Genomic DNA, 21,955 nt, shown 5'->3' with positions numbered 1-21,955 from the left:
CCATTGATCTTTCTACTGTGTCACTCTGTCTCTTTGAGGAGCTCATAGATCCACTGAGTTATATATTCTTAAAACAGGGTTTTATTTTTTGTCTCTGTATATCAAGTATGTACCCTAGTGTCTTAAACATATCAGGCATTTAATTTAGTTGGATGAATGACTGAGGGAAAGGACATCTTCCTGATTTTAAAAGCAATGTGTAAAATAATTGTGATATCCTTTCCTTTGATTCAAACACTCTTCATTAATTAGAACATGAAGTCAGTGTTATAAATTTTGTCAACTATTTTTTTATGAGAAAGTGATAAATCAGCAGAATTGCTCTGCTCTCAAAGTATGGGAAAACACTATCTCCACATGTTATGACTTTCAAATAGTAATTTATGTCTCCTTATCAAAATGGTCTAGAAAGTAGAAAGGAGTGAAAGAGTTCAGTCAAATTACATTCATATCAGTATTCAAATTAATCTATAATTATAAAGTGCTTATGAAACTTCTTGTTTTATACCAGAAGTATTGTATGCAGTGAGATATGTCTAATAAATAGGTGGAACAAATAATAAAATGTATAATAAAGACTTAAAACATTTCCTTCACAATAACTTGTCAACTAACTATATTACTGATACAAAGAGATGAAATTATGAAAGGGAGAAGACAAGAGGACAGTTAACAAAAGTACTGCATATCATCAAGTACTGCAAAAGTTCAGTTTTGGGGAGGTTACTGTTAATATTTGTTATGGTTAGTTACCTGCTCATAAAATTCATTGACAATGCCATCTGTCCACTGGAGATGAAGTTCTTTACATTTAGCTGGTCCATTGATATCAGCCAACTTTATGCACATTTGACAAACCAATAAACGGTCATTTTCATTAGTCCAATCTACACCAACGTCATCATTAACCTGTATAAGAGATGAAGAGAAATTTGTTCCATCTCAGTGAAATAATAGAACAGAACAATAGTTCCTAAGAACTTGCTATTTGTAGATCATGGTCAGTCTTTACCATTCAATGGCACAGCAAGGTAACAGAAAGATCCCTTGATTAAAGAGTATGAGGGCTCCTTCCCCATCTCTCTACAGATAATTTGTGTATGATTACGAGAAAGAAAAAAAATTCTGGTAATCAGATTTTTGATGGTGAGATTCTGAACTGAGTGAGGCTAGTGGTTGGAACACAGATACACAGTCTTATCTTCAAATTTAAGCTTAAAGACTTTATATTTTAGTAAAATTTGTAAACCAATATTGTATAGAGTTTGTATGTAAGAATCCAAGGTTACTTCAATAGAATATTACAGGATTGAAACAAGACATTAGTAGAAGTGGATTATTAAGACATTTTTATTTATTTGTTCAATTATGCATATAGTAGAAAATTTTTAAAATGAGAAAATAATAATTAATGAACTATGGTTACTTAATGAATTATGTTGAAATTCCCCCACCATTATTTCAAAATAATTGTTATCCTTTATTCAGAACCTTTAGAAGAGAAGGCAAATAAATTATGTAAATGTTCTGAGTTAACAATTGGGACCTTTATATTAGATCTAGCAAAGTTTATCTTAAGTCTTTTGTATGTTTGAATAGCAAATATTTTAATAGATATTTAAAATAGGTTAAAACATCAAAATAAAACAAAGTAGTCAAAGGAAACCACATGGAATTGTTTCGTATAGAATTAGAGAACACAATGCAATACATGTAAGGAGTCAAAATATTTACATGGTCAGTATGACAGCACCTCAATTATTTCTAGCTTTCCTAACCAGAAGGTCCCTATATCACTCTGTTGACAAACAATTTGACCACAAAATGAAGAATAGTACAATCAAGTTACCTTGGCATTAAATTTGGCTACAAAATCAAAGTGTTTCTTCAGGTCAGTGGCCAAAATTGCTTCGATGACAAGGAAACGGAAATGCTTAAATTCCACGTGGTCAAGGTTGACTAAGAAGTTATACTCTGGCTGGGACATGAAGAGATTCCACGCAGCAGCTGCATGATGATTTTCTAAAACTGAACGGTCATTATATAGTACCGCCTAAGAGGGGAAAAAAAGTTATATAGTGTGTAGTTCTCAGTTGAATAATTTTAATCTGTTTTTAATGATATTAAAATGATGTAAATCAAAGTGAACAGAAATTATATGTTTTATCATAAATGTTTGTGACCAACAGTGCATACTGTAAAAGGGAATTCTTTATTCCTTTTTTAACTTAACAGGGGACCTGGAGGTCCTCTTACCATAGGAATGCGTAGGGATTAACCAGTTCACAGTGGCAGGAAGTAGAAACCATAGAGACAGAAAGGAGAAACCAGAGAAATAGTAATGAGGAACCATAGAGACAGGAAGTGAGGTAAGAAAAGGGTATAAAAATAGGTGAACATGGGTTGGTAAAGGGGTCAGTTGCTTACAGTTAGGGCTGGCAGGTGCAGGGAAGTTGACTGCTGGGCATGAGTTGGTGGTTGGCAGTTAGTTGCTGGAATATAAAAGTCAGGCCTGAGCTTACTGAGAGGGTTTTTGGCTTTGACATTTAGACGGCTTTTTGGCTTTTGGGTTGTTGGCTTTTGGTTTGGGCTGTTGGGTTTTTGGTTTTTTTTTTTTCCTATCTTGAATTTTTTGGAAAGTCTTTATTGACAGACCTAACTGGGGTTGGATTAAATACTGATTAGTTTGAAACTCTGTGGGGTGGTTGTTAGTTATGGGTAAATTTGGGCAATTTTAGGTAGTAATTATAAGTAGTTATAGGATAACAAGTATAGACATTAGGAAATTTTCTTTCTCTACATCTTTCTTATATTTTTCTCCTTTACTATATTCATTTTACTATATTCCTTTACAATCTCTATTTTAATTTAATTGTTAAATTATTTAAAACTGCTCTTATTTTGTCAGAACTCCTAATTTAATCCTTACAATGACAAATACCCAATTATGAAATTCTTTATTCAATTCTTAATGTTGCTTTATTACCTACCATCATCTTAATTCTCCATATAAAATTTTATTTCAAGGAAAAACATAGAGGGAAAATGCATTAGAGTCTCTTTTATGGACTGTTTCTAGAACTTCTATCAGTACTTGATTTTCCAGACATTCAAGAATCCTATAGCATCTCATGTTGCAAGAAGGACATACTGGGGAAGAAAAGTATCACTATATATGGCAAATGGATTAACTTTGGCTAGGTCTAAAAATATTTATTGATTACTTTAGACTTTTAAAATATTTTTAATATTTTATTTTTAATATTTTAGTTATCTCTAGCTATATACCACTCTCCTATGAATTCTCCCTAGAAACAAAGAAAAATAGGTATGCAAAATTATCTAGCATTTTTTTGCATATAGTATTCTGTACCATTTTGTCTACTCTAATTGATGGAATTTTTCTTCATTCTCTTTTCATGAGCCAATATTGGCTCATTAAAATTTATTTTTTTCTATTTTTAAAAATCATTTTATTGTTCTTTTATTTATAGTATTATAGTTATTATATACGTTTTTCTGAATTTGTTGAATTTCTCCTGAGATATTTCATGAAAGTTTTTTGCTATATTTCCTTGAATTCTTATTTTTATCATCTTTTTATGACACAATATTATTATATTCATACAGTTTGATCAGCTATTTTATAATCAATGAATTCTCATTTCCCCCCCACTTTTAGGCTACTACATGGATACTAAGTTGGCCTAAAGGGTTTGGGATTTGGATTCTTTCTCTACTAGTAGATGTTAGTACTTTCTCTATAATTTAAAATGTTAAATAATTGTCCATGACATTTAAGAATTATGTGAATTGCCTAGTCATAGAGAAATGAGTTAGAGGAAATGGCTGAATAGATTTTGATATTTGAATGTAATGCATTGTATTATGTTACTGAAATGACAAATATTGAAAATTAGAAAAGGGAAACATATGAAGAGATAAAATGAGAAGAAAAGAGAATAAGAATAATATATATCATGATTACATTTTTTAAAAGGCCACAAAATCAAGAGAAAACGAGTATCCAAATAAATCCAAAGGAAACTCAAAAGCAGAGGCTACTTATATTAGCATACATATATAATTTACATATTTTAACAAATTATGAACAATGTGGAGTTTGTGGTTGTGCACATAACTTTTACGCATTTATTTAATTAAATATTTTTGGTGGTGGTGGTGGTTGTTACTAAGTATATAATAAATAAACAAATAAACAAAATCAAAGTTGTCCTTCAATGCTTTCAAGATTGTATTGCATAAGCAAGAATTTCCTTGTTCTGGTCTAGTCATTGTGATCAAATTCAAACCATTTGTACTTTATTAGGACATGAAATTTTAGAATCCAAATGTAATGGTTCCTCCATTGCCAATTATGGAATACAGACAAAGTTGCTTAGGTGTTATGTCAATTTTGTGTCCTTACAGTTTTAACCATGAAAGTTCTTGGATATTATGGCTTGTGACTCATGACAAGATTTCTGAATACTTGTTTTCACATGCAGTACCATTCACTATCTTAAAAGGTCATATGCTTATTATGTTCTGCCATCCTCTGCCACAGCATTTTACAAATTACTTTATATTCTAAGCCAGAGTTGTTCTTGGCTGTTCTCTCTTTTTGCTGCTTGGCCAAGAAATCAAGTTCTTTGTGGCCAATGCAATTTCTGAGATCTTATGGCAACTCTTTTCAATTAGTTCAGTTTCACAAGGAAATGATGGTGATCAAGGACAAAATCTATGTCATTTTCAATTTCACATTTTTTAGGCATCAAATCCTTGTCTGAATAGGTCATGTTGAAACTGATAATATTTTAAATTTGTCTCTCTTCTAATTTCACATTATTTCTATTTTCTATCTTTTTTTTGTAGTTATGAACTCTGCCCTAATTAGTTGATGGTTTATATGACTACATTAGAAGTAGCTGACTTATAGTGATTTCCATTTTAAAACTAGTTATTTTAGATAAAGTAAATTTCAGTTTTTAAGATAGCATTTGGTAATTGCCATATATTATGACTTTCAATACTATTGAGGCTTCTTTGGAGGTTGAATTGTTACATTCTTTTGTTTCCTAAATCTGAATCATATTTTCCAATGTATTTTTTGCTACCATACTGTATCTAAATTTCCATTGAACTGACCATCAAATTATCTGTTTCTTTATTTGGAGGCTCTTCTTAAGGTCTTCACAGAAGTTAACTCTTTATCCTTTACAATATTTGTTCTGCCTTTGAGAGCATGGTAAAAGAGGTCTTACTAATTCCGTTTGCCTTTCAATGGAGACACTATGAGAGAACCATTCTTTCATGCTTCTTTCATTCTTTCATTTTTGAAAGAGTGCTGCAACTTCCTTTTATCGTATGATTTTATCATGCACCTAACTCTCGTGAGAAAAGTATTTATTCACCATACCACAATTAACTATGTAGATTAATTGCACTGGAATAATCACTGTAGTTGTTCATATTTTCACATATTATCATTTATAGAATGGCAGAATATAGCTAGAAAACATCTTAAAATTCAGTGTAAGATGATTTCAGCTATCCAGACATTAGATGGAGCTTTTCTCCCTTGCACAGGCAGAGCTTGCTAATAATCTCATGCTTCAGATGGTAAAGAAATAAGTAGAAATATTTTACTGCATTCTGATTAAAAAGGAAACAGTACAGCTAAGTGGAGAGAGTGCTGGATTTGAAGTCAGAAAGACCTGATTTCAAATCTGAAATAAGAAAAACTAGTTATATGACCCAGGGCAAATAACACTGTTTACCTCATCTGCAAAATGGAATAATAATACATCTTCTCCATGAAGTTAATTTTGGATACCAAATAAGATTACATATGTAAAGTGCTTTGCAAACCTCAAAGAGATAAATAAATACATGTAAATATGTTTGTGTGTGTGTGTGTGTGTGTGTGTGTGTGTGTGTGTAATGAGCTATGATGATAATGATAATGTTTGATGGAACTGATTTTGCCATATAAAGAAAGATTTATCATAGGAAAATAAAATCAGAGAATTTTGAAATTAAATAACTATTCTAAATAAGAGTTAATATTACATTAAAAGTCATCACTAAGCATATACTAATATATACCCTAAACTTTGGGAAAGTAGGTTTCAAAATTCAAAGAAAAGACATGTAGAATTCTAAAGCAAAAGATTTTATATGATAAGGCATTTCATGAATGATGAATGAACTTGAGAATCAAATTCAGCAACACCAATCATGAATTATTTCAATGAGTAAGAAAGGAGAAATTACTTAAAATGTCAATGAAGCTTCACAAGAAGGAATTCCAGTTTTAAAAGAGAAATTATATATATATATATATATATATGTGTGTGTGTGTGTATGTGTGTGTGTGTAATAGAAAGAAAAATAACAAAGCATACATATGTGTGTATAGAAATATAGAAAGATAATCTGTCACAGAGTATTATACTGCTGTGAGAATCAAATGAGATAACATATATAAAATACATTGGAAAGCTTAAAACACTATATAAATGCCAATTATTATTAAAAGATAGCCAACCTAGTTGGTATTGGTGAAAGATGCAGACAGGCAGACTTCAGATTGAAATAAGAAAGAAAAAAATACTATTAACTTTTAAATAGGAAATGTACTGCCTTAGAAGATAGTGAGCTCCTGATAACTAGAAATCTTCAAAAGGAAGTTGAATGAATATGAAAATTGTAGAGAAGATTCCTTTTTAGATATGGATTAGATCTCTTCCAACTGAGAACTTCTTTGATTCATTCAGTACAATCCAATAATTTTCCAGATGAGGAAAGTGAGATTTAGACATGTAAAATGGCTTGCCTATTAATAAGAGTCCAGATCATATAGTTAATGCCAAATGCCAGAGAAAAACAGGTCTTTCAACTCTCAGTTCAATTTGTTTAAAAGAAATTTTTCACTGAATTTTGAATATTTGTTTAACTGTTCATAGGAACTTACACAAGAAAAGGAGAAGCTTATTCCTGCCCTCAAGAAGTTTGTACTCTATTGGTAGAATCAAGAAGATAAGAATGAAGGACAAGAAGAAAAACTTGCTATAAGAAATGGATACAAATTTGAAGAATGAAGTACTCAAATAGAAAGAAACCTGGGATAATTTTCCTGAATATAATTATGGATGAAAAATCTAAAGTAATGTGAAAGATGTATTGTAGGAAGCCAAGGTAGGAGGTACAAGAAGACCAATCACGGATATTTTGGTACTGATTCAGGTGGGAAGATCATAACACCCAGACTACAGTAGTGACTGTGGGAGTAAACAGAGAAAGTCAGAGAAAAAGGATATTGAAGAGGCAAAAGTGTGTGAGACTAGATTCTCAGTAGCATATGAAAATGAATACAATGTCACCAGAAAAATGAAAGACTAGAGGTTTGACATAAAAAGTTCATGTTTTATTGGAACAATTAGCCTGGCTTTAGATATGAAGAAGATTGAGTATTGTTTTTACATTTTTTACAAAATGTAGCCATCTCAAAATGATTTGAATTTTATTTGATCTGGAAGGGAAATTTTATATACTGAAATATAATTATAAATATTTAATATGTAATTTCTGTTTCTAGCCAATCTTGGAGCATTTTGCATGAGATATTCTTAATTTGTGGAGAGGGTGGCTCATTATATGTTACCTCTTTGTATAAGGGAAAGAGTTGGTGTCAGAGTTTTGGTTAAGAGATATTTCTTTTCTACCACTGAGAGAACATGAATGGATGCCATGTTCCTGGATGCACTTTAGGACTGAATTCATGTATGCTTAGGAGAGAGAGAAAAAGACACACCTACAGACACAAAGACTTTGAAAACTGCAGAGACATATGAGATGTTAGATGTACAACATGCTTTTGATTTCCAGTTTATGTCCTTAGAAACTTTCTTTTCCTGTAAAAGAGAGGCCTCTTTCTTGGTTGAGCTAATATATCGTCTCACTTTCATTTAAAGAGTACACATATTCGTGTGAATGTTCTGGCATATTCTAACCCACAGAATGCCAATTTCTCTTTGCATGGAAAAGTGGTTTACTTGCTATTCACTATTTGCAATGGACTTCTATATTACCAGAATTGAGCAGGAAAGGATTAAATCAATAAATATAAAGCTTGGAGTAAACTTTGCCTCATGAAAGGGAATATGGAAGTGGCACTTTGTTTTGAGTCAAAATCATGCCTGTAAGAGTGGAAATATTTAGGAGACAGACAAAATTCCAAGATAATAACCTTCTCAGAGACTAGAAAAAAAAAAGAAACTGATCTCAAGGCCCTTCTTTACTTTCTTCAAAGCAGGAATCAAAGTTGACTTCAGAAAAAGACAAAATTCTAGAGATATCTATCAATCTCTCTTAAAAGCTACATGTATAAAACCCATGTAGAGATAGATAGATGAATATATAGATATGAATATAGAGATATGTATATAGGCATATATGCCCTTTACATATAATTAATTTTGAAGGAATTATTCTGAATAAGGAAGACTTTTCAGAGTGAATTCATAGATTTTACAATATATAAAAAATAATAAAGGAAAGCTGGCAGAGTGGATAGATTTTTGTTTGTGGAGGCAGAAAGAGATCTGACTTCAAATTCCACTATTGTTATATACTAGCTATATGATTATAGGCAAATCAATTAATCTCTATGTATCTCAGATAACCTATGTTCTAGATAATCTGCAAGCTGCATTAATAAACATATAATTTTTCCTACTCTTCTTTGAAAGGAACTTTCAAGAACTATTTAGAAAGAAAGGAACCTCACATAACTAGGAATATTTTCATTTTAAATTCCTCATTGTAAAGGAGTTGAGTAAAAGTGAAATTCTTGACAGTTGCATGTGCTCATCTATGAAACTTTAATTTGAAAGTAGATCCATTCGTATGAATAACAAATTCTATCCACGGTACAAGAGGGTCAAATTAGATAACTGCTAATATCTTTTCCAGCTATAAATAAAGGATAACATGATCTTTCCAATCATAGTATATGAGATTACGAACATAGTCAGTGAAAATACTATGGTAAGTATTTACCTAATTTCCAAGACAAATAGGCAACAGGAAATGAACAAATATTCAGAAGGATCTCACATGTGATGGAATCATTCTGATTTTGAGGCAGACATTTACCTGAGGTGCACTAGTTGCAACCAGAAAAGCATTTGTCCTTCCTGGGTGATCATAGTCATGCATAGCTGCAGCCACGTAAAGAGCCATCAGCTCGAGGGCAGGGATATTGCCAGCCAGGCATCCATATCTATCATCCACTGCTGAATACTTTTTTGAAAATACATATCCCAGGTGTCCATGAGTGATTCCGCTGTCCGAATCTGACAAGAGATATTTAAAAGGCATCATTTAAATGTCAGCATTCAGTAGCCCCAAAATGATCCTATTTGTCTTCGTTCTGATTTTGGACCAATGATCTAATCTGACTCAACACTCAAACCAAAAGTCCTTCAATACATGAGTCATGGCAAACTTTTAATGTTATCTAGTCTTTAAACTAAGATTCAAATTGTTTGTAGGAGAGAATATAGAAGGCTATACAAAATACCTGAATCACTTGCTGATCCATGGTCATTAATCACCGTGGAGAGACCTGGAATAGGCTGAGTAGTTAGATACCAAACAGCATGTAAAACATCAGTGGCATGGACTCTGTTGTGATCTATTAAAAAAAACAAACATACAAACAATTATTATGTGCCAGGCCGAGTGCTAATTGTTTTTTAGATTTATAATCAGGACATAGATGTTAACCCAATGCTGTTTTTGCCTAAGGAACAAGAGTGACATCTACTGGATAAGTAATTGCAGTCTAATTAAAAGTCAACCATCACAAAATGGACAAATGCAAAATATTTTATTTTATATAATTCATAGCAACCAAAATGAGCAGTACCATCCACATTTATTATGGGGTAAACATAAAAAAATCTGATAGACAAGAGTTAAAATACACAAGCAGTCTAAGAATATATCACCATATCTGACAATATACATGTGAAGAGAATTTTTATTCTTTATGTTCAAGAAAACAGACCAGGAACAACATGAAATATAAGAAATTCTATATTTATATCATAATATCATATAATTTAGACTCAGAGGGACCTTTGAAATTATCTAGCCCAATACTTCCCATTTTTTCATCTTAATTTAACAGATGAGAAAAAAAAAAAGCTTTGAAAGAAGACATCATATGCCCACTTTCACTTTTTCATCACTTTCCTGGTTCTCTTTGCCCAAGCAACCTTCCTGTTATACATCCTCATTTATGTTTTTAATATAAGGGAATATAAGTTGTATCCCATAAAATATAAATTCAATAGTTCCTCCATCCTTTCTCCAGTCTCCCTTTATATCCCTTTGAACTTATATATTTTCTCTTTGGCATGAAACTAATGTGAGATTTCTCTTTATGAATTTAAACAATAGCCTTGTCTTTTAAAAAAACAAAATCCTTGTCTTTATTGGTTGTCATCTTCTTGTTATTTTAATTACTCTACTTGGCATATTTCTGCCTCTTTTGAGGGGAAATGCTGTGAGGAGGCAGGAAAAAGCCATAACTCACTCTTCCTTCTTGATCAAGGTTTATTTGCTTCTTTCTACATTGTATTGCAGGTGCTATATTCACCCCCTTGTATTCTCCATCTGTCTTCTTTGACAATACATATTCCTTATTCCCTGCAATTCCTCAAAAGTATTTTTCTGCTTGTTTTCTATTATATACACGTTTAAATATCACTTTGGAAAACAGATTCTCAATTATTTTATGGAGCAATGCTACATCCACAAATATATTTTAAAAATTAAAAAGGGTAGTATCTTGTTATCTTTTGATACTTTATTCTTTATTCATCACTCAAACATCAACAATGAAGTGATCAGCTCAGCCATCCACCTTTATTTTTCTTCTCCCTCCCAAATGTATTTTAAGTGGCATCTTGGAGGAAATACCCACATTTATAATTCCCTATGCAGATGAAATAATAGAGTTTTTACATATTCTGGTACGGCTATTATTATAGGAGAAATTAACATAATTGATTATCACTAATTGCTTTCATCATCAAACTCAACAGTTGGAAATTTAAAATCTTATTTTCAGCTATTATAACTACTTACAAGGAATATCCCGGTATCCATTCTCCAAGGCATGAAAATAATTCATAAATTCCCTTACAGGAATTTTAAAAGTTTCAAAAAGTCCCATATCTTCAAAAAGTCTGTATGACACCTAAAGAAAGAAGAGCCAAAATGCTATAAAATAATCTCAGAATAGAGGTCTAAACTTAGAAATGGAAAAGGACACATTTCCTCAAATATCTTAATTTACTCTAATCATAGGATTCATTAATAGGATCAGTTAAATACTTAGGGATATATATTATGTAGTTAGCATTGTCTGAAGTCCTTTGGGTTTCAATCAGTAGTCTAATACAATCTCTGAAAAAAAGGAACTTCCTGTCTCTCCAAAGATAAGAGAGAGGCTACCATTAGTGAATAAAATAGCACTATTATTAGCTGAAATCATAAACTACCACACAGTAAATTTATAGGATTGAATTGTCTATTGCTGTCTCACACAGTCAGAGTATCTCAGATTTGGGAGAGACCTAAGATGTACCCAACCAAGGATTCCTTCTAGACGATATTAGCAAAAGCAGCAATCTAATCTTTATTCAAAAGCCTCCTGACCTCTTGAAGTTGCTTATCCAATATTTTGATAACTTTGACTGCTGGGAATACTGTTCCTTATTTAACCAGTGGTAATTCCACAAAATCTTGGGTCCACATGGACCCCATCCATTCCTAAGGTACATCTTAAGGAAGATTTCATTCTCTCTTTAATTCATATGTTACCCTATGACTTTCCTCAGACAACAAGCATGCTTTGGCGAAACTGAACCAATCCTCTTTCCAGGAGACCTGTATTATCTGGAAAAGTATCTGACTTTGCCATCAATCTATGGAACTGCTCAGGAAATACATTGGCAATGTTTTTACTTGTTTTTGTTTTGTTTTATTTTCCAAGGTGTAATGTTGAATCATGAAATCTTTCTCTAGGAGTCCTAAATTCCCCAAACTAACTTTTGAATTTGGGAATTACTAGTCATGTTTGATCATGAGACAACTGAAAGCTGTGAAGTCTTTCCTGAGCTCAGTGGTGATGTACTTTTAATACTAAATCTTTAGCTGAAAAAATCTGCTCTCTGAATCTCTCCTCTTCTCAGGCCAGAACCCCTATGTGCCTCTGCCCTGAGGAAGTTACTTCTAAGTTCCCAAAGGGAAACAGGATTCCAATTTTGCCCTATACTTTCCCAGGACCAAGTCTGTTCCATTGTATAATGATATTTTACACACAAACACACACACACACACACACATACTCATTGTGGATCAAAAAGTAACTGCAAAGTTCAATCTTTTACATTCTAACATTTCTAATTTAAATGGTCTCAAACTGAATTCACAAAATTTCCCCACCTTAAAAAAAAACTCTGTTTTTCTATATTTCCTTATTTTTTTTTATTTCCTTTTCTGGTACTAATCCTCCTAGTCATCCAACTTTGAAATCTTGGAATCATCTTTGATGTATCCCTCTTTATCATACTCTATATCCAATTATATGCTAGATTCTGTTGATCCTACCTCCTCAACTACATTCTGGTTTTATAAATTACTCTATATTCATTTTAATTCAAGTCTAACCCTAAACCTTGTAACATGGAAAAAATTTAACAACTTCCTCAGTGGTCTAGTCCCTGCCCTCTCCCTCCACCTGAACTTCTAATCCATTCAGCATGCAAATATCAATATACCTTTCTTCAGCACAGGTCTTAAATGTGTCTCTCCTTAACTGAAAAAAAAATAAAAAAACTCTAATAACTACCTATTGCTTATGGTATAAAGTAAAAATTCTTTAGGCTTAAAATTAATGGTTTCTACAATGCCAGCAGTCAAAATTATCATATATCTTCCTATATCATGCCACCTTGGAAGAACTGAAAGCAGATAGATACCCAGAGCTAGCTCTAAATGCATCTACACAGAGAACCTGAAGCTTAGAATACTGTTCTTTTAACCACAACAAAAAACAAAACCTAATTTTAACTATTTTTTAAAGAAAGAAAGAAGGAAGGAAAAGAAAAGACTAGAAATGGAGTGAAAAACAAAAGAAAAAACTGAACATTGAAAATTATTTTGTGGACAAAGAAGACCAAAATAGAAACTCAGAAGATCTCAAAATCAATACTTCTATATCCAAAGCCTCCAAGAAAAAATGTGAATTGCTCTCAAGCTCAAAAAGAATTTCCTTTTATTCCTCCTTTGAAACTAAAAAATGATTTTAAAAATCAAATATGAAAGGTAGAAAAAATTTAGGAAAATAAATAAATGATACAAGAAAATCATAAAAAAGGAGTTAACAACTTTGTAAAGGATGAACAAAAAAAATACTGAATGAATTACCTTAAACAGAACAGGCAAATTGACAAAAGAGGCACAAAAATCCAATGATGAGAGGAAAGTCTTAAAAATAATTGGCCAAATGGGAAAAGATTTTAAAAAATGTAATGAAGGGGAGAACTTCTTAAAAGGCAGTATTAGCTACATGGAAAAAAGTGGTACAAAAATTTACTGAGGAAAAGATTTTTTAAAGAGTAGAATTGGTCCAATAGAAAAGGAAGCACAGAAGCTCACTCGAGAAAATTCTTTTCTAAAAATAAGAATTGGGCAAGTGGAAATTAATAATTCCATGAGACATCAAGAAAGTCAAAAGAATTCAAAATAGAAGAAAGGTGAAATATCTCATTGGAAAATCAACTGACCTAGAAAATAAATCTAGGAGAGATAATCTAAGAATTGTCAGATGACCTAGAAGCCATGATAAAAAAAAAAGGAGCTTAGACATCATCTTTCAGGAAATTATGAAGGAAAATTGTCCTGATATTCTATAACAAGATGATAAAATCAAAGTTGAAAGAATCTACTGATCAACTCCTAAAAAAGATCCCAAAAGGATAAATCCTGGGAATATTATAGCCAAATTCCAAAATTCCCAGGTCAAGAAGAAAATAATGTAAGTAGCCAAAAAATAAATAATTCAAATACCATGAATCCACAGTTAGGGTAACACAAGATTTAGCAGCTTCTACCTTAAAGGATCAGGGGATCTTGAATTTCATATTCCAGAGGTCAAAGAAGCTAGGACTTTAACCAAAAATCACATACCAAGCAACAATGACCATAATTCTTCAGGTAAAAAAATGGATAATCAATGAAACAGAGGACTTTTATGTATTCCTGGTGAAAAGACCAGAGCTAAATGGAAAATATGACTAAAATATAAGATTCAAGAGAAATGTAAAAAAAAAAAGATAAATAGGAAAGAGGAAATAAAAAGACATCCAACAAGGTAAACTGTTTATGTATCTACATGGGAAGATGATTCTTGTAATTCCTAAGGACACTGTCATTATTAGAGGAGTTAAAAGGAGTGTATTTAGATCAGGGGAAAAGGGATGAGGTAAATATTATGGGGTTATATATAAAATTAAATTAAATTAAATTAAAGCACAAGAAAGAAGAATGCATTGGGAGAAGAGGAAAGGGAAAAACAGAATGGCATAAGTCATTGCACATAAAAGAAGTGAAAGAACATTCACAGTGGGAAGGAAGATGGGGGAGGTGGTGAGGGGAACACATGAAACTTTCATTGGAATTGGCTCAATAAAGGAAGAGCATACACAATAAATTGAGTATAGAAATCTATCTAACTCATTAGGAAAGTAGGAGGGAAAGGAATAAAGACCAAGGGGTTGTACAGACACAAAAGAAGACAAATTGGGGATGTGGTGGTCAGAAACTAAACAGGGGGAAATACGATGGAGAATAATCATAATAGTTCATAAAAATTTTACAAGTCAAATAAAGGTTTCATTTCTCAAATATACAGAGAAATGAATTGAATGTATAAGATTATGCCATTCTCCAACTGATAAATGGTGTGACAGAGGCTGGCACAAAAGAAAAAGTGCCAGACTGAAGAGTATGTGAAATTGATCACCTTGATGGGGGGTGGGAGGGCAGCCCAAGAGTGGAATTCCAAAGGAGGAGAAGATTCTGGCTATAGGTGATCAATTTTATGGTCAAAGGGTATGAAGTGGCAGTTCTCATACAAACTAATTAAATATCTCTATAGTCATGCAAAAATGCTCTAAATGAATATTAATGAGAGAAATGAATATTAAAACAATGTAATATATCACACCATATCTCTCAGATAGGCTATTATGATAAAAAAGAAAATAACTAAACATGGAGGGAATTTGGGATAGATGAGATACTAATGCATTTTTGAGGAGCTGTAAAATGATTAACTCATTTGGGAATGTAATTTGGAGCTATGCATAAAGGGCTATAAAACAATACATTCCCTTTGACCCAGCAATACCAATGCTAAGTTTATATCCTCAATATCTACAAAGGTAAAAGGGAAGTACATCCAATTACAAAAGTATTTAAAGCAGTTCTTTTAGTGGGGGCAAAGAACTGGAAAATGAAGGGATATCCTTCAGTTGGGGAATGGCTGAGTAAACTGTAGTATGTAATTGTAATGGAATACTATTGTGCTGTAAGAAATGACAAGCAGTGAAGGAGACTTCCGGGTAAGCATGGCGGCAGATTAGACCCGGCTCGCTTCCCCTCTTCAGACCCAATGATACAGACGACCTCAAAAGACCCCAAAAAACCATCCTCATAAGAATGGAGGGAATCTACAGCAGGGAGAAGCACTGAAGGTATATGGGATATGGGCATTTCCACACATTTCCACATTTCCACACATATAAGGGACCGAAAAAGCTACCACCCAAACCTGAGAGGACCTACCCTCCCCCACCATACCTACGGAGCCAGAGTTAAAGTCAGTGCATGCCAGAACCAACGAGTGAGGGAGGGGTTCACCAGGAGTGAGTAACGGGCAGCTCCAGGTCTGGGGAGTTACTAAGACCACCAAGGATGTACCCCTGAGAGCAGTAACATGTGAAACCCAGCAGGCGGACAAGTGGAGCTCAGAACTCAGGAGTTCAGAACTAGTGCGCCATAATCAGTGAGTGTGTGAAGTGCACCCCTGAAGTGAGCAATGGGCACCTATAGGTCTTGGAAGTTGACTGAGATCACGAAGGACTCACCCCTGAGAGCAGTAACAGCTGAAAATCCAACAGGCAGGGGAGGGCACACCTTAGGCTCCCCTGGGAAAATAGCCCAGCTGCGGAGAATTGAGAGTTGGTCTGAGGCAAAAAGCCTTGATCATTAGATCCATACACAGAAAGCCAGCCCTCCTCACTCAGATTCCTGACTGGAAAAGGAAGGGAAAACCATAGAGATGGCAAATAGTGCCCAGGAACAACTTCCAAACACCAAGAAAAGCAAGAAGAAGGTATTGACTTTGGATAGTTTTTACGGAGGAAAAATGCAGAATACAGAGGAAATAGCAGAAGAGGAAACCCAAATAAATGCTCCAAAACCTTCCAAAAAAATGGAAAATTTCCACAAGCTCTTGAAGAATTTAAATTGGAGGTTATCAAAAAGATGGAAGCCTTCTGGCAGGAAAAATGGGAAATAATGCAATGAGAATTTAACAATCTGAGGGACAAGAACTCCCAATTGGAGAAACATCTAGAAGCCTAAAAAAAGCAGGAAAGACCAAACTGAAAAAGAAAACCAGTCTTTAAAGAACAGAATTAGGCAACTGGAAGACAATGATCTTGCAAAACGGAAAAATTAATGAAGCAAAGTCAAAAAAATTAACATATTAGAAGAAAAAATAAAATATCTCACTGACAAGGTGACAGACCTGGAAAACAGAGGAAGGAGAGACAATCTGAGAATCATTGGTCTACCTGAAAAGCCAGAAATAAACAGGAATCTTGACATCATAATACAAGATATCATCCAAGAAAACTGCACTGAGATTCTAGAACAAGGGGAAAAAATAGGCATTGAAAGAGTTCAGTTCATAGAACACCCTCTACACTAAATCCCCAAAAGACAACTCCCAGGAATGTAATTGCCAAATTCCAAAGCTTTCAAGCTAAGGAGAGAATTCTATAAGTAGCCAGAAAAACAATTCAGATACCAAGGAGCTCCAATCAGGATCACACAAGACCTGGCAACTTCCACACTGAACAACCGCAAGGCCTGGAACACAATATTCAGAAAGGCAAGAGAGCTGGATCTTCAACCAAGAATCAGTTACCCATCAAAACTAACTATATACTTCCAGGGGAAAGTATGGGCATTCAATAAAATAGAAGATTTCCATGTATTTGTAAAGAAAAGACCAGAACTCAGTGGAAAGTTTGATATCCAAACACAAAAAGCAAGAGAAACATGAGTAGGTAAATATGAAAGAAAGGGAAAAGAAGAAATATTTTTTTTTCTTTTATTCAAATTCTCTTCAATAATGTCTACATTTAGATCAAATTATATATATTAATATGTGGGGAAAATGTAATGTGTAATTCTCAAAAATTGTATGCATTATTAGAGTAATTAGAAGAATCACTCCTAGGGGAAGATTGGGGCATAAAAATGATATGGAAAAAGGGAGGGAAAAAGAAAGAAAAAGGTAGGGGGAATCGATGATGATATCAAAATATACTTGAAGAAATAGAAATAAATTAAATAGAGTAATCCTTGTGACACAAAGATACACATGGGAAGGGCAGGGGAAGAATTCTCTTATAAGGGGAGGAAGAGAGTGATAATTTGAACTACTTAAAACTTTATTCTCAGTGAAATCAAATCTGAGAGGGAAGAGCATCTAGATCAATTGGGATCTTGAATTCAATCTTATCCAAAAGGATAAGGGAGAAGGGAAAATTAAGGGGGTTAGGGGGAAGGGAGTACAAAAAGGAAGGGAAGGAGAGGGGGCAGGGAAATTAACACACCCTAAAAATAAAATATAAATTAAAAAAAAAAGAAGGGAACAAAAAGGGAGGGGCTAGAAAGGGAAACATATCAAGGGAGGGAACTAAGGGGAATAATTTAAAGTAAATCACTGGCTTAAAAGGTTATAGCTAAAGAAGAAAGGTCAGAATTAGGGGAGGAGATCAAAATGCCAGGGAAGTCACAAGTGACAATTATAACTTTGAATGTGAATGGGATGAACTCACCTATAAAAGGTAGACGAATAGCAGAGTGGATTAGAATCCAAAACCCTACCATATGCTGTCTTCAAGAAACACACATGAGGTGAGTAGATACTCACAAGGTCAGAATTAAAGGTTGGAGTAAGACCTATTGGGCTTCAACTGATAGAAAGAAGGCAGTAGTTACAATCATGATATTTGACAGAGCCAAAGTAAAAATAGACCTGATTAAAAGGGATAGGGAAGGTAAATACATCCTGATAAAAGGGAGTATAGACAATGAGGAAATATCGCTAATCAACATGTATGAACCAAATGGTATAGCACCCAAATTTCTAATGGAGAAAGTAGGAGAATTGAAGGAGGAAATAGATGGCAAAACTATATTAGTGGGAGATCTGAACCAACCATTATCAAATTTAGATAAATCAAATCAAAAAATAAATAAGAAAGAGGTAAAGTATGTGAATGAAACATTAGAAAAATTAAGACTTAATAGATATATGGAGAAAAATGAATAGGAACAAAATGGAATACACCTTTTCAGCAGCACATGGCACATTCACAAAGATTGACCATGTACTAGGTCATAAAGACATGGCAAACAAAAGCAGAAAAGCAGAAATAATAAATGCAAACTTTTCAGATCATAAGGCAATAAAAATAATGATCAGTAAGGGTATATGGAGAGCCAAATTAAAAATCAATTGGAAATTAAATAATATGATACTCCAAAATCAAGTAGTTAGAGAACAAAACCTAGAAACAATTAATAATTTCATTGAAGAAAATGAAAATGGTGAGACATCCTTTCAGAACTTATGGGATGCAGCCAAAGCAGTATGCAGAGGAAAATTAATATCCCTGATTGCACATATTAATAAATTAAGGAGGGCAGAGATCAATGAATTGGAAATGCAAATCAAAAAACATGAAAGCAAACAAATTAAAAACCCCTAGAAGAAAACCAAATTAGAGATCCTAGAAATTAAGTGAGAAATTAATAAAATTGAAAGTGATAGAACTATTGAACTAATAAGTAAGACTAGAAGCTGGTACTTTGAATAAACAAACAAAATAGACAAAGTACTGGTCAATCAAATTTAAAAAAGGAAAGAAGAAAAATAAATTAACAGTATCATAGATGAAAAGGGAGACTTTACCTCCAATGAAGAGGAAATTAAAGCAATCATTAAAAATTACTTTACCCAAATATATGGCAATAAATATGCCAATCTAGGTGATATGGACGAATACTTACAAAACTATAAATTGCCTAGACTAACAGAAGAAGAAATAGAATTCTTAAATCATCCCATAGCAGAAATAGAAATACAACAGGCCATCAAAGAACTCCCTAAGAAAAAATTCCCACTGCCAGATGGATTCACAAGTGAATTCTATCAAGCATTCAAAGAACAGCTAATCCCAATACTATACAAACTATTTGACATAACAAGCAAAGAGGGAATGCTACCAAATTCCTTCTATGACACAAATATGTTACTGATTCCAAAGCCAGGCAGGTCAAAAACGGAGAAAGAAAACTACAGACCAATCTCCCTAATTAACATAGATGCAAAAATCTTAAACAGGATACTAGCAAAAAGACTTCAGCAAGTGATCAGGAGGGTTATTCACCATGATCCAGTAAGATTTATACCAGGAATGCAAGGATGGTTCAATATTAGGAAAACCGTCCACATAATTGAACATATCAGCAAGCAATCCAACAAAAACCACATGATTATCTCAATAGATGCAGAAAAAGCCTTTGATAAAATACAACACCCATTCCTATTAAAAACACTAGAAGGTATAGGAATAGAAGGGTCTTTCCTAAAAATAATAAAGAGTATATATCTAAAACCATCAGCAAACATCATCTGCAATGGGGATAAATTAGATGCCCATTATCACCTCTACTATTCGACATTGTACTAGAAACACTAGCAGTAGCCATTAGAGAAGAAAAAGAAATTGAAGGTATTAAAATTGGCAATGAGGAGACCAAGCTGTCACTCTTTCCAGATGACATGGGTTTTTGTTTACAGGGTCTACTTCAAGAATCCCAGATAATCAACAAAAAAGCTAGTGGAAATAATGAACAACTTTAGCAAAATAGCAGGATACAAAATAAACCTGTATAAGTCATTAGCATTTCTACATATTTCTAATACATCTCAGCAGCAAGAATTTGAAAGAGAAATTCCATTCAAAATCACCTTAGACAATATAAAATACTTAGGAATCTATCTGCCGAGACAAACACAGGAACTATATGAACACAACTACAAAACCCTCTCCACACAACTAAAACTAGACTTGAGCAATTGGAAAAATATTAACTGCTCATGGGTAGGATGAGCTAATATAATAAAAATGAACATCCTACCCAAACTTATCTATCTATTTAGTGCCATAACCATTGAACTTCCAAAAAACTTTTTTACTGAATTAGAAAAAAGCATAAAGTTCATTTGGAAGAACAAAGGATCAAGGATATCCAGGGAAATAATGAAAAAAAAAACACAAAGGAAGGTGGCCTTGTAGTCCCAGATCTCAAACTATTCTATGAAGCAGTGGTCATCAAAACAATTTGGTACTGGCTAAGAGACAGAGAAGAGGATCAGTGGAATAGACTTGGGGTAAATGACCTCAGTAAGACAGTCTATAACAAACCCAAAGACCTCAACTTTGGGGACAAAATCCACTATTTGATAAAAGCTGCTGGGAAAATTGGAAGACAGTGTGGGAGAGATTAAGTTTGCATCAACACCTCACACCCTACACCAAGATAAACTCAGAATGGGTGAATGACTTGAACATAAAGAAGGAAACTATAAGTAAATTAGGTGAACACAGAATAGTATACATAGTATACCTTAGGGACTGGAAAGATTTTAAAACCAAGCAAGACTTAGAGAGAGTCACAAAATGTAAAATAAATAATTTTGATTACTTCAAATTAAAAAGCTTTTGTACAAACAAAACCAATGTAACTAATATCAGAAGGGAAGCAACAAATTGGAAAACAATCTTCATAACAAAAACTACTGACAAAGGTCTACTCAAATTTACAAAGAGCTAAATCAATTGTACAAAAAATCAAGCCATTCTCCAATTGATAAATGGGTAAGGAATAAGAATAGGCAATTTTCAGATAAAGAAATCAAAACTATTAATAAGCACATGAAAAAGTGTTCTAAATCTGTTATAATCAGAGAGATGCAAATCAAAACAACTCTGAGGTATCACCTCACACCTAGCAGATTGGCTAAAATGACAGTTATGGAAAGTAATGAATGCTGGAGGGGATGTGGCAAAGTAGGGACATTAATGCATTGCTGGTGGAGTTGTGAATTGATCCAACCATTCTGCAGGACAATTTGGAACTATGCCCAAAGGCTGTTAAAAGGCTGTCTGCCCTTTGATCCAGCTATAGCACTGCTGGGTTTGTACCCCAAAGAGATAATAAGGAAAAAGACTTGTACAAGAATTGTGGTGGCCAAAAATTGGAAAATGAGGGGATGCCCTTCAATTGGGGAATGGCTGAACAAATTGTGGTATATGTTGGTGATGGAATACTATTGTGCTCAAAGGAATAATAAAGTGGAGGAATTCCATGGGAACTGGAACAACCTCTAGGAAGTGATGCAGAGTGAAAGGAACAGAACCAGGAGAACATTGTACACAGAGACTGACACACTGTGGTACAATCAAATGTAATGGACTTGTCCATTAGTGTCAATGCAATGTCCCTG

At 33.4% G+C, this 21,955-nt stretch overlaps 1 protein-coding gene across 1 annotated transcript in view; it reads right to left on the bottom strand.

Moving 5' to 3' along the window:
- The window catches only part of PDE3A (phosphodiesterase 3A), a 345,376-nt gene that overhangs the window by 23,208 nt on the left and 300,213 nt on the right, over positions 1-21,955 (bottom strand). Inside the window, exons 10-14 of the mRNA XM_001365787.4 lie at positions 11,161-11,272; positions 9,587-9,700; positions 9,160-9,359; positions 1,850-2,053; positions 754-909 (exon numbers count right to left, since the gene is read on the bottom strand). Coding sequence (XP_001365824.2) covers positions 754-909; positions 1,850-2,053; positions 9,160-9,359; positions 9,587-9,700; positions 11,161-11,272 — 786 coding nt within the window. The remainder of the gene's footprint in view (positions 1-753; positions 910-1,849; positions 2,054-9,159; positions 9,360-9,586; positions 9,701-11,160; positions 11,273-21,955) is intronic.

The sequence above is a fragment of the Monodelphis domestica genome, chromosome 5 (assembly GCF_027887165.1).
Source record: "Monodelphis domestica isolate mMonDom1 chromosome 5, mMonDom1.pri, whole genome shotgun sequence".
NCBI lineage: Eukaryota > Metazoa > Chordata > Mammalia > Didelphimorphia > Didelphidae > Monodelphis > Monodelphis domestica.
Note: the sequence above shows the minus strand (reverse complement) of the source record. Positions and strands in the feature narration are given on the sequence as shown.